The sequence below is a fragment of the Sinocyclocheilus grahami genome, unplaced genomic scaffold (assembly GCF_001515645.1).
Source record: "Sinocyclocheilus grahami isolate Dianchi unplaced genomic scaffold, SAMN03320097.WGS_v1.1 scaffold380.1, whole genome shotgun sequence".
Lineage (NCBI taxonomy): Eukaryota > Metazoa > Chordata > Actinopteri > Cypriniformes > Cyprinidae > Sinocyclocheilus > Sinocyclocheilus grahami.
In genome coordinates, this window is record NW_015505559.1 from 1,450,331 (window position 1) to 1,464,024 (window position 13,694).

At 41.8% G+C, this 13,694-nt stretch overlaps 1 protein-coding gene across 1 annotated transcript in view; it reads right to left on the reverse strand.

Annotated features, from left to right (window-relative positions):
• The window catches only part of LOC107549745 (secretin receptor-like), a 19,443-nt gene extending 6,178 nt beyond the window's left edge, over positions 1-13,265 (reverse strand). Inside the window, exons 1-5 of the mRNA XM_016230922.1 lie at positions 13,203-13,265; positions 11,802-11,916; positions 2,734-2,829; positions 1,564-1,673; positions 1,210-1,319 (exon numbers count right to left, since the gene is read on the reverse strand). Coding sequence (XP_016086408.1) covers positions 1,210-1,319; positions 1,564-1,673; positions 2,734-2,829; positions 11,802-11,916; positions 13,203-13,265 — 494 coding nt within the window. The remainder of the gene's footprint in view (positions 1-1,209; positions 1,320-1,563; positions 1,674-2,733; positions 2,830-11,801; positions 11,917-13,202) is intronic.
• Positions 13,266-13,694: the final 429 nt, after the last annotated feature.

Sequence of the window (13,694 nt, forward strand, 5' to 3'; positions counted from 1 at the left end):
TTCATACTTCCTGGATCATGCGGCCATAACACAGGCTTCTGCGGGAGCCTTCGTGATCATCAGGCCCCCGGCGCATCACTGCAAAAAATTTCCTGGACGTCCGGGCTGGGGTTACGCGTTCATGCTACCCTGACTGGTCTACCATATCTGGGTCGCCTTGAAGGGTTTCCCGCAGTTTGAAGTTCCCATGAAAGGGAACGTCTCAGGTTACATATGTAACCATGGTTCCCTGAGTAGGGAATGAGACACTGCGTCCTCTAGGTTTCTTGCCATGCTGCGGACGCAAGCTTCAGATGAAGAAGTGAATGATGTGTAGCTCCCGGCGCCTATTTATACTATAGTCGCACCGGTAGTGACATCATGGCTGTCGCCAGCCAACGAGTTGGTGTTTTTTCAATGTATGCTTCAGACACGGGTCACGATGAGGCGTTCCCCATAGCGACCCCTAGAGGACGCAGTGTCTCGTTCCCTATTCAGGGAACCATGGTTACATAAGTAACCGGAGACGTTATTTGCGCCTCAGAGCGCGCAGACGAAATGCAGTAAATGCAGTCGTGTTATCTTGCTTTCGAAGGGGGATGCCTGCTGTATGGGAAGTCATGAAAGACGTTCTGGGAGTAATTATACCAAAATACTTTGATGACAGATTTTGGCTCAGGCATTTCAGAATGACCAAAACAACATTTCAGATGCTGTGCAACGAGATGGTTAGTCCAGTTATGCGTCCCATCTCACAAAGTCACATGACTTTTTTGATACGCATTGAGAAATTTATTTGGTAAATGTGTTTCCATCGTAGTTTATGCGCATGTTTTCAGTTGCACGTTTTTTTAATTTATGCGCATCTTGGCATTTCAATTCAGATTTTTTATGCAATATCTCAAAATGCACATAAAAACATGTGGTTGGAAACATAGCTATTGAAACTTGGACGCGGAGACTCTTTTTACTTGGGCCCAGTAATAAGGATTTGTGAAAAATTGGATTTCATATGATTTCTTTTGCCATTCAGACTTGATATGATCAGATTCCAATCGAATATGCACAAAAATCGGATTTGGACTGACAGTCTGAACAATGCTTAAGCAACTACCCAGCAATGCCCTAACCGCCAAGAACACCTTAGCAACTGCATTTTGTTTGCTGCTCAGTGTTATTATTACACTTGATATGTACACATAATGTGAATAATCAAACATAGTCTGTTACCTGAACACACACAACACTGTGAGGGCAATGCTGAGTGAGACAAGAGAGATAGCGTATCCCGCAGAATACATGATCTTCACATAAAAGAAATACTCATGTGAGACCAGCACCTAAGAGAAGAGACAGATCAATTCACATTATGTGACATTTACGTTTTAAAATACTTTTTCAGTGAGTGTCTGTGTTACTGATTCAGTGAAATGAAGACGGAAAGCTATTGTTATGCTGTCCCTTGTACAAGCATTTACTGTTTTTCTTTCTTTAACTTGTAATCTGTCATTAAGTGAAATTTCATGTTTGTTTGTTTCTCCGAAAGCATATAGAAATAAAACATAACATGATTTTCAATAGTACCAAGTCAGTGGGAATTTGAAAGGTGTCATTGAGCCCATGGCCACAGGCGTGTTCGTATGGGGGAAAGATTTCAGACCAGCCATTCTCAGTGCAGTTTTTCATCACAGCTCCTGTGGAAAACAAACATGAGACAAACAACAGGCAGTGCAATTACAGGCCTGTCCAACAGTTTATCCATTATCCGTTAAGTCCATAATCATATACAGCTCTCATAATCATTCATTGTGTTGTTCATTTTCACTATAAATAAAGCCTGTTTTATTATATTTGATACATGAATTTCTAACATGATCAAAACTTTGCTGAGAAAGCTGCTCACAATCTACTACATGCCTTCTGTCATCTGACTGCTAGTTCAGACATTTTAGCAAGTAATAGGCCTTTTAGTGTAATTGTAAAAACATCCCCCTTCAGGTCGTGGTTCATTTGCTGTGAACTCTTTACTGATTTTTTATAAAGTAAACTTAAGAATAACGTTTATATTGTTAGTAATATTTCAAGATGAATACTTACTGGACTGAAGCAACTAAGGGTTACTTGATTATTCATACATATTTTTTAGGAAAATTATGTTAAAATGTATCAAATATGATCCATCAGGCTTTTGAGGAATGTTTATTTGTTTATCTCTCAGTCATCATTGTATTGCATTGCATAATATGTTTTACCCCGACAAACACTATAGAGTTTTGATTACATTTTCTTTTTTTTAAACTCGGCATTGAAATATCATCTTACTAAGACATAGTATTGGGAGATATAGTGTGGCAGCTGATATTTATAAAGCATTTTATGTAAGTAGTTACACTGTTAGAGATCTCATTGATTTACATTACAAGCTATCAGAATTTCATCTTACGTTTTGGCCATATAAATATCACCAAATTACATACTTTTGTTCTTTTTTGGCCACCTTTTATCCCCCTCCTTGAGTATGAGCTCCATATTCTCACTATATGAGTCATAAAAGCCTGATGTATCAAATATTACACAAAACATAAAAGACACATGCAATTTTTTTGTTTTGTTTTGAATTTTGTCTATAAACTCTTCCATTTCAAAACAATTAATTCTTTGAAAGATTTTTCGGACTATTTTTTTTTCAGGCTGTCAGTTTAACAATATTGAATTCAGGAACGCTTGTCTGTGAAAACCCAGGATGCACCTGACCTTTGACCCGAAGGAAATTGGGGCACGGCCGTGACACAGTCTCTCCCACTTCAGCATGAGGCCAACAGTTCAGATCATCCCATAAAGCACTGCAACCTGAAGGTGGAGTACAACAGAATTAAGAGTGAATCTGAACAGTGTGATAACTACAAGCATATTATATAATTATATCTCTCATTTTAGCATACTATCTAATTATATCTCATCTAATTATTGCTCTACTAAAGTACTAAAATGTAAACATCCTGAAAATTTTGTGTGCACACCTGTATATGTATGAGTAGTGTTTTGCATTTGTATTTTGTGAATGTAAATTTTATGCATTTGCAAATCATATTTTGTGAATATTAATTAGGTTATAATGTATTAATTGCTGTTTGAGAACATATAAGCTTTTTGTGAATGTGAATTAGCTTACACATTTATGAATTTTATTTTGTAAATGCGTTTATTTTGAGACTATTCTGGTTCCATATTGGAGGAAGCTTTACAGGCTACAACAGCAGTATGCTAAAACAATGCTCAATGACTATTTGGATAGTCATTAACATTAACTTGTGCAGTCCAAGTGATGTTTCAGAGGATACCATTTTTAGAATCATTTATTATATAAATCATTAAGTTATTAAATCATTATATTGTTAAAGCTTAAAATAAAAATTACAACAGCCACATTATGTACAATGACAGCTTATAAGACCATACAGAGGCCTCTACCAACTAGTGGCTAGCTCAGAATGTAATTTCATCAGAATTATTCAACTGAAGCGACAGTCATCGATTTGCGTGCAGCTTGTAGCACGGCAAGTGACAACACTCGTTCCCTTATCTCAGGGAACCGAGGTTACATCAGTAACTGGAGCATTCCATTTCGAACGTTCTCTCATGTTGTGTATGGGGAACGCATCCAATCACGCCGTGCTACGAGCAGATACAGAATGACCTGCTCTGCGAGCCCAGTCTCGGAGCACTTAAGTTAAGGACTCCTAAGAACATGAGCCAAACTGAGTCCCACGCACCACTGAGGACTGCAGATATAACTATTTCCGCCCCCAGGGCAAAAAAGACAAATCAAACAGACAATCCATGCCCGCAGAGACGTCTAAAAATAGAATTTTTGTAAAAGGATGGCGACGACCAGCCAGTGGCCACACAATCACAAGTAAAATGAGTTTCCAGCCAAGGTGGGACTACAGATATAAGCATTTCCATGCTTAGGGAGAAATAGGCAGATTAAATAGACAAAATCAGTGCCTGCAGGGCAGGAACATCTAAATAATAGAATCTGGCAAATGTGGATGGAGACGACCAGCCGGCGGCCGCACAAATCTCACTTATAGAAATTCCACTGGACCACACCCAGGAGGAGGCCATTCCTCTGGTGGAGTGGGCCCTCGCCCCTAAAGGGCAGTGCAAGCCTTCTGAGGCATAAGCCAAGGCTATAGCAACCCTCTACATTGCGAGTAAATCACTCGCATATGCGACTAAATCTTACTCTGGGCGACTAAATAAAGTCTAACATTAGCCATTGGCTAATAAATTCTTAGATTTTTCACGCCAGTATGTGTGTGAGAGGCGTTCAACACAGATTTTCACTCGATAAACACGCTGACTGAGTGCTTGAGAGTTTCGCTCTCCATCAAGCGATCTGTACTATTTGGATGCGCTCAATGGATCATGTCATGTACTCAATGGATGCGCAGTATTTAGCACGCAGCGCACCTGTATTTGACGTACCGTAAACTAGTGTGAAGGCGCACGACACGCCGTCGCTTTACTGATAGCGCTGTGTTTCTCACACATGCAAAGAGAGAGAGCGAGAGTCTTGCATACCACGCTGAATCGACGCGCTACATGTAAACCATATCCTTTGTTGTATTTTCCTGTCAAAATAACATTTTCAAGTTCATTTAGAATTATTCAGCTTTTAAGAACAAGCAGAAGATATGCCGGTTTCTCGGCAATGGGCGGAGCTAATGCGCGATCAGCTCTCGTTGGCTGGCGCTCATCTATTATCATCCCCGTTTTGATTTCAGCAAATCAGTTCGAGCAAACGCTGACAACGTGATTAATATTCATGAACCCAACAGATAATAGTAGTAGTAGTAGTAGTATCTTTTAATAATAATTACTATTACCTATGACCAACAATATCTCAAACACCACCACCAGTCCTAAGTTCAGTTAAAATGACAAATATGCATTCATTCATGGTTACCAAGTTTTAGTTCTAATCACTAGTTATATCATTAAATAGTGCTTAATTATCATAATATCATAATATAATGCTTGACTGGCTGAAGTTAAGAGTACACATTCAGTTATTTAAGAAGCCATTCCATTTTACAAAGATAAGCTGATTGGGTGGATTCATGTGTGTGTGTACCTACTTAACCATTTTTTGGGGACAAATTTGTACCCAAAAGTGAGCAAAGCCTGACAAAATCGGCAAAAACCTCAATTTGTGGATGTCCTCATTTGTAAAACTGTTATAAAAATAAAGTAAACTGTTTTTTTTACTTTTGAAATTGTAAAAATACAGAAAGTTTTCTGTGAGGGTTAGGGTTAGGGTTAGGTTAAAAAGTGTATAACTATCTGTATATAAAAACAATCGAAGTCTATGTAATGTCCCCATTTAGATAGCTAAGTAAACGTGTGTGTGTGCGTGTAAAATAGTATATCAGTCTGGCGAGTAAACAAAAAAATTTACTAGCCAATGGCGATTATATTGCCAAGGTGTGCGTAGAGGGTTGTATAGCATCTACTATCCAGCAGGAAAGTCTCTGCTTCATAACCGGCAGCCCTTTACAGCGGCCTCTGAAGCAGACAAATAGCTGCTCTGATTGTCTGAAAAGACCAGACCGTTCAATATACACTCTAAGAGCCCTAACCGGGCAGAGTGGATTGGGACCCTGCTCATCATCCGCAGCGGGGAACGCTATAAGGATAATAACCTGAGCTCTAAATGGAATTGAGAGCACCTAGGCACATAACCTTGTCTTGGCATGAGGACGACCTTACAGTCGCTAGGCCCAAAATCCAGACAGGAAGCACTGATTCACAGTGCCTGCAAGTCACCCACTCGCTTGACTGACGCTAATGCCAAAAGGAGGGCGGTCTTAAGCGACATGGGCTGCAGATCAGCCAAATGGAGCGGCTCAAAGGGAGGGCCCCTTCCCTCGGGACTATGGTCAAGTCCCAGGTCGGCCCGGTCTGTGGACGAGGAGGATTTAATCTCCGGGCACCCTTTAAGAACTTAACGACCAAGTTGTTTCTGCCGACTGACTGGCCAGCTTCGAGGGAGTGATTCACTGCGATAGCTGCCATATAAACTTTGAGCATGGAAGGGGCACGCCCGTTGTCCAACAACTCCTGCAAAAAAGTCAGCACGTGGGACATGTCACAAGAAACCGGGTCCAGGCTTTGTGCTGCACACCAGTCACAGAAGACTGACCATTTAAGGGTGTAAAGACGTCTTGTAGATGTGCTCTAGCCTCTAAAATGGTGTTGCTCAGTCTCGTTGGGAGCTGCATAGGCTCCCGTCGAGGCTTCAGACATGAAGGCTCCACAGCTCCAGCCGGGGGTGCCAAATCATGCCCTTCTCCTGCGAGAGAAGGTCTCTCCATAACGGTATCGGCCACGCAGCAGCTGCTGACAGCTACACTAACTCGGGGAACCAAGTGTGGTTCTTCCAAAGTGGGGCAACCAGGAGGACAAAGCAACTGACTTCCCTGACCCGTCTGATGACCTGAGGAAGCAGGGCAATCGGGGAGAAAGTGTACAGGCAAGAGCTGGGCCAATCGTGGACCAGCGCATCTCGCTGTATGGAGAAATAGATTGGGAAGTAAGAGTTGTCTTCTGAGGCAAAGAGGTCGACCTCTGCCTTCCCGTAGACAGACCAGATTTTCTGAACCATCAAAGGATGTAGTGTCCATTCTCCTGGAGCTACATTGTCTCTGGACAGCATGTCTGCGCCAAAGTTCAGACTGCCCGGCACATGAACAGCTCTGATTGAGGGGAGTCTGCTCTGTGCCCAAAGTAGGAGGCGTCGAGCCATCCTGTACAGGGAACGTGACCTGAGACCACCTTAGTGGTTGATATAGGCTACCACCGTCATGTTGTCCGATCTGACCAGGACGTGGTGCCCATTTAAGACTGACAGGAAGGTTTTCAGGGCCAGAAACCATCATTTCAAGGCAGTTGATATGAAGGCGCCGCTCGTGGAACGACCAGAAGCCAGACGCTGGACAGCCCTCTAACAGGGCGCCCCGAAACTGTGTTGGAGGCGTCCATCATAATTACCTTCCTCCTGGAAGTAACTGCACACCTGGTTGAAACAGGTAAAAGGTTGTCCAAGGGGCCACAGCTTTGATACAGTGATGGGTTACCCTGACATAAAACCGACCCAGGTGTCAGGCATGAGACGGGACATGGGCTTTGCCAAAATTGGAGAGGCCACATGTGAAGCAGACCTAGAGGAATCACAGAGCAGGTGGCTGCCATTAGGTTGAGCATTCTCTGGAAACTACTGAGGGGACGTGAAAAGGCTTGAAAGATGCCACCAGTCGCTGAATAGCCAGGGACCGTTCCAGCGTAAGCCATGCCCGCATCTGGGCAGAGTCTATCACAGTGCCCAGAAAGACCGCTTGCTGTCTGGGAGACAAACAACTCTTGTGCAGGTTGATTTTCAACCCGAGGCGCTCCAGATGGCTGAGCAGCAGCTATCTGTGTGCGATTAGTTCCCGTTCTGATCTGGCTAAAACCAGCCAGTCGTCGAGGTAATTGAGGATGTGGATTCCCATCTGTCTCAGAGGGGAAAGAGCCATGTCAACGTGCCCAGCTTGAGTAAAGCTTCCATCCCTTAGTGTTGAAAGGAGGGATGGAGAGCGAGTGAGAGCTTTCCTAGAGGGAGTTCCAGCCTCAGCGAGAACTGATCCTTTTTTTCCCTCTCAAAATTGCTTTGCTAGGTCAATGCTCATTCAGTGAGAGCAGTCAGCCCCCGTGAGCACAGCCTTGGCATGGGTGTGGCCCAGTCAATGCTGCGCACATCTTTAGACCCGCCTAAAAGGATAAAACTGCTTGATGTAGATGAGGGGCGCTAATCCTCACATGTAAAACGGACTGACGGATCAGTGTGTTGCAGGAAGAGTGAAGCATGCAGGACATATGCCGGTGTGAAATCACTCCAGCCCTATTTCTCAGCCCTGCGACGTCACAGTTTTATCCTCCATGGCAACTGGGAGGGGAGAACGTGAGCGTGGGAGGGGTGGGGCCGCCTTCATTGAAAAAGGAGAACCGCGAGTGAAGCAGAGCGAGATACGCACTCTCATCGTGAGAGTGATCTGTCTCAGTAAGCGCAACCCCAGCATGGGCGTAGCCCAGGAAAGCGGCGCACTCAAAACTCAAGCTGTCAACGATATAGAATCATTGGTGACAGCATTCTTCTTTGATCCGCCTAAAAGATCACGGATCTTTACGTGTAAAACACACTAGCAGATCAAAGAGCTGCCTGGAGAGTGTAGCACGTGGGACCTGTGCTGGCGTGAATCACTTAATCCTGGTTGCTCAACCCGTGAGTTCACCGTTTCTTCCTCCAAGGCAGCAGAGGGGAGAAACGGGAGGGGCGGTGTCGGCATTATTTAAGAAAGCAATCCGCGAGCGAATTGGTGACAGACTCATGCTTTTGCAATGAAAGCAGCCTGTCTCAGCGAGTGCAGCCTCAGCGGCACACACACAAATATGAAGCTGTCAGCAATACAGAATGATTGGTGACGGCATTCTACTCCAATCCGTCTAGAAGGATTGAGCCGCTCTATGTAATGAGGGGCACTGGTCCTTATGTGTAAAACACACCGGCGGATCAAAGTGGTGGGGGAGTGTGAACACGCTGGCATAGAGCTCACACAACATGGTTGCTCAGCACCGCGACTCACCGTTTCTTTCTCCGAGCCATGCAACGCACTCACTGCACCCTTCTGCATCCCCACTCGGGCCCCACATTTGAAACAATGTCAATAAGAAATTTGTTCTTTTAGATGGCCGCAGGGGAAGGCTTCTGGCTTCTTCCTCTGCCGGGGCTCTTCGACGGCAGCGAGCTGCAGGCTGAGCTTCTTCCTTCCTCTTCTGCATCGTAGTCCAGCGTCAGCGAAGAGATGATCCTCATCGCTGAAGGAGAATATTCTGATGAAATGACGCTCTGAGCCAACTTATATAGAGGTGGGCTCCGCCCATTCTGGCGAGCTAGAGCACCATTGGTTTGTGCAGCTACACAAACGTGAACAAATCAGGCATCAGCACCAGTGTAAACAGGAGTTTCCCCATACACAACATGAGAGAACGTTCGAAAGGGAACTAGATCAATGTTATTTTACTAGCATTAATACACTATTATAGTTGTATTTATATTATGAAACTGTTTTTTATTTTTAATTTTAGCTTTTTGTTTTTGGTTTGTTTTTTGGTTAAAGTAATTTTGTTGTGTATTGTTGTCATTGGTATTATTATTATTTTTTATATGTATGTTTTTTATTTAATTTTTATTTTAGTTTTAGTTTAGATTGTAGTACTTCAACTAAAGAAAAACAAGAAATGTTGCCTTGGCAACTAACTGAAATGTAAATTTTTATTTTTATTTTCATATTTCATTTGATTTCAGTTAATGTTTTTATATCTATATAGTTTTTTATTATTGTTTACAAACAAATGCAATCTTTTTACGTTCTTCTTTGAACTTGTTTTTTTGTTCTCTCTCTCTCTCTGATGAATGGCACAGTCTTTCTCTTCTATTGCCCCTTTTGCTGTCTCTCTCTCTCTCAGTCTGATGAATGGCAGGAAAAGTTGCATGGAGTTGTAAATGTTTCTTTGTTTCTCCAGTGAAATACGGAGAGGATAGGTTGTGAGGACCAAAAGAGGTCTGTACAGCGTTGTACTGTTATTGTGATGTGCCTGTGTTGACAGGCCTGTATTGACTGTTTCCTGTGCATGTAAAGGACAGACGATATTTTGCGAAAGGATTTCTGCTTACAGAGTGAGAAACCTTAAGGCCTGTTCACACAGACAGTTTTATTGTCGGGGGTCTGAGAGTGGTCCTTCCAACTGATGAAAGGTATTCCACAAAGCAGGCTATGTGAAAGTTAGGTTCACGGGTAAGTAAGCATATACCCTCATCTTTAACAACTTATTCTCTGAATGTAACCACAACTGCCCAGTAGGTGATGATATTCACCAAGAATGCTAACTGCATTTACACAAAAGAAGAAGAAAGAAGATGGCCATTTCTTCTTAGCTTCTGATTGTTCCCAATCTTGGATTCAGTTCTCTGATCCCACATGTGTGATCTTTGCACTCGAACACTTATCTATTTACATGACATGTTTCCTGTATTTGACCAAAGTGTTCAAGCGGGCATTAAGACAACACATGTGATTGCAAATTTTGATTACCTGATGGGACACACTTACAACATGCTGTTGTAAAAATGCAGGTTTTACTGAGCTTTACTTAGACATTTTAATTTTCAATACTTTGCACTTTAAAATAACCTTTTAAATGTCTGTTCAGTAGTCCCTATGAAACAGATGACACAATTTAGTGATTGTGGCGCTTCTAATTGTAGAACATTTACAATTGTATTACATTTTAGTACCAAATTATATGTAAGATCGAATTAATTTGAATTACACTAGAAAGTTTCCTTTGAATTCTCATGATTTGTGGCACACAAGTTAGTATTATTTCGACTTGGGACAGTCTTGCAATCTGTGGCCACAAGTGTGGGTATGGGACAGGTCCTAAGTTTCAAACTTTGGGTTGACTGAACTACCTCCAGATGGCATCTTTGGAACCGATAGATAACCACGAGTAAGCAAGGTTTGCGTTAATCAGCTGAGAGTTTGAGGGTTTATGTGATGATAAATGAAAAGTTAACCTGGACATGTACCTGGAAACGAGTTAACATTTTAGCCCTTTTTTAAAATGGGCTTTTGGTTAAATGCCTGAAAAAAAGGCCTGTGTTTAACACAAGCTCAATATATTTTCACATCTTAATCTATGACATAAAATACAGCCGTAATACCACCTTGTGATTTTTTTTAAAAGCTTTTACTTGTTTTGAAAAAGGAGGTTGCTAACAAGTGGCTAAATGGCATTTCAGAGGTTGTCAGGGACATTAAACATCATCATTTAAAAATTCTGTGGTAGTTCGTTTTTAGCCTAAGTGTAGCTTTTTACTTCCGGCATTGTATTAAGACTTCAAAATTCGTAACAGTTACGTTCATTTGTGAAGATTATCATGATGAACAAAAAGTGCAAGAATCATAAACTTGTGTTGGTCACAGAGCTTATTTTCCGCAATAATGCAATGAAAAAATCCAGTTGGGCTTTTGTCAAGGGAACCAGGGTGATGTGAACTTCTGTGTTTAACTACATAAATACGTCATCACTGCAGAGCTCTACAGCGTTGCTGCTTATTTGCATAAAGATAAATTCTTCTCAACTTTGACACATTGCTGTACATGCCCACATTACATCAATGATCTCTGTTGCTCATGCCACTGTAAATCACCAACTGTCATTGAATCTGGTCGCTTTGTCGTTCCAAAGCACTGTATGTGTAAACAGGGCATTAGAGTTTATGAGACTGTCACTTGAGCACACATAGACACTCTCAACCAAAAACAACAGACGTGCACACACATTACATTGTATCCTGAGTGGGCAATAGTTGTGCCAGCGTTAGACCAGCAAGTGTGTGTGTACTCACTGCGCTGGAGGGCATTATATATATCTATAATCTGATAAGGGTGTGATTTATGGAATATGGATTATAGAGGCCATTCTCTAGACTTCCCTCCTGATATCGCATTACACCTCTTAGGAACACACAAAAACACTTATCATTTTGTATGTCCACATAAACGACAAGTATAAAAGGGCATTAGGTGTCTTGATGTGTATGAAGGAGGCTTGTGGAAAACACTCTAGGCATATCAAAAATAGCTGCCCTCTATATGAACTCAATCGTCTCATTAGGTGTGTGTATGAGAGAGAGAGTGACTGTAATGGCTCGCCTGTGCGTGTGGACCCGGTCTCTGTCAGGTTCTCTTGATAGATGATGTTGTAGCAGTTTTCCTCCTCTCTGAGTAGCATGAATTCTAGATCACATTCTGGAGGAATGGCACACACCTTCACACGCACACGCACATATGTATATATTGGTATCAAACACAAACCTGTACAGCAGACAAACAACTCAGACGGCTTCAAATGAAGTAATGACATATATTCACTACCGGGCAAACATTTGGAATGAATAAGTCTCTTATGTTCACCAAGGCTGCATTTATTTGATCAAAAGCACAGTAAAAACAGTAATATTTCTGAAGGATCATGTGACACTGAAGACTGGAGTAATGATGCTGAAAATTGAGCTTCGCATCACAGAAATGAATTACATTTTTAAATATATTCAAATAGAAAACATTATAATAATTATAATAATCTTTCACAATATTACTGTTTTTACATAAATGCCTTGGTAAACAGGTAAGACTTCCAAAAACACTTCCAAAAAATAATTAAATTCTTAATTATTTCAAACTTTTGACCAGTAGTGTATATATAAAGTATAATGCAACACAATATATATATACATATAATAGCCTATGATATATAATCTCATGTTTTTATACTGACAACAAAAATACCTAGAAAAAGTTAATCATATTTTAATCGTATTTTTGCAATAGCAATAGTACACTCTACAAAATGCTGGGTTAAATATAACCCAGCGCTGGGTTAAAAAGGGACAAACCCAGCTATTGGGTTGTTTTGTCCCAGCGGTTGGGTTCAAAACAACCCAACCGCTGGGTCAAAACAACCCAACCGCTGGGTCAAAACAACCCAACCGCTGGGTCAAAACAACCCAACCGCTGGGTCAAAACAACCCAACCGCTGGGTCAAAACAACCCAACCGCTGGGTCAAAACAACCCAACCGCTGGGTCAAAACAACCCAACCGCTGGGTCAAAACAACCCAACCGCTGGGTCAAAACAACCCAATAGCTGGGCTTGTCCCTTTTTAACCCAGCGCTGGGTTATATTTAACCCAGCATTTTTTAGAGTGTATAGTCAGTAAAATCACACTAACATACATTTATATAATGGAGGTAGATTTTAATTTTAAACCTGTTGATTTTAATAAGATTTTAATTAAGTGTTGTGACACGTTTTGTTTTAATTGACAACAATTTCTCAACAAATATCTCTTGGCCAGAGCAATAGTTTGATATTTATATTAGTATTTTTGTTCTTTCATGAATCAATAAACAAATTACAACTTTCCCCCTACGTGACAACATGCCCCTCTGTGTTAACTATATCAATGAACATTAAAAAAGCTTTGCATCATATAAAACAGTTTCTGCAGTACGTCGCCTGTACAACAAATGCAACATTCTGCTCTAAACTCACGTGAGAAGAGGCGTGAAGTAAAGCCGAGAGAGCAACCAAGTGTAAAACGGCAGATATCTTCATTTACGAAACGTCTGACGGCAGAGCTCGATAACAAGCCAATGATCTCGGTCTTGTGATGGAAAAATCTCCTGGCGCTCGGTCCCTCCGTAGGAAAGTTTCATCTCCTCTCGCGCATTCCTTGACGCTCGAGCGCAGTGAACATACAGAGCACGAATGTGCGCGCAACGCGTCCGGTGTTCCTGTTGGTCAGCCCACGAGCGACTGCTGATCCAGACACTTCGCTGACATCTCCCCCAAACATCTTACCTGACTGTTCACTGCCCTCGGATGCTTGCGTCTCCCAGCACAACCTCTGATTTACTCATATCCATCTGCTGCACTCAGTTATTGCGCACAAAGAAAATATGACCATGAATGTGGGCTCACTGTGAACCTTCGTGCACTTGATATGATACAGATAAAACAAGATATAAGGCACTTTCCCATGAG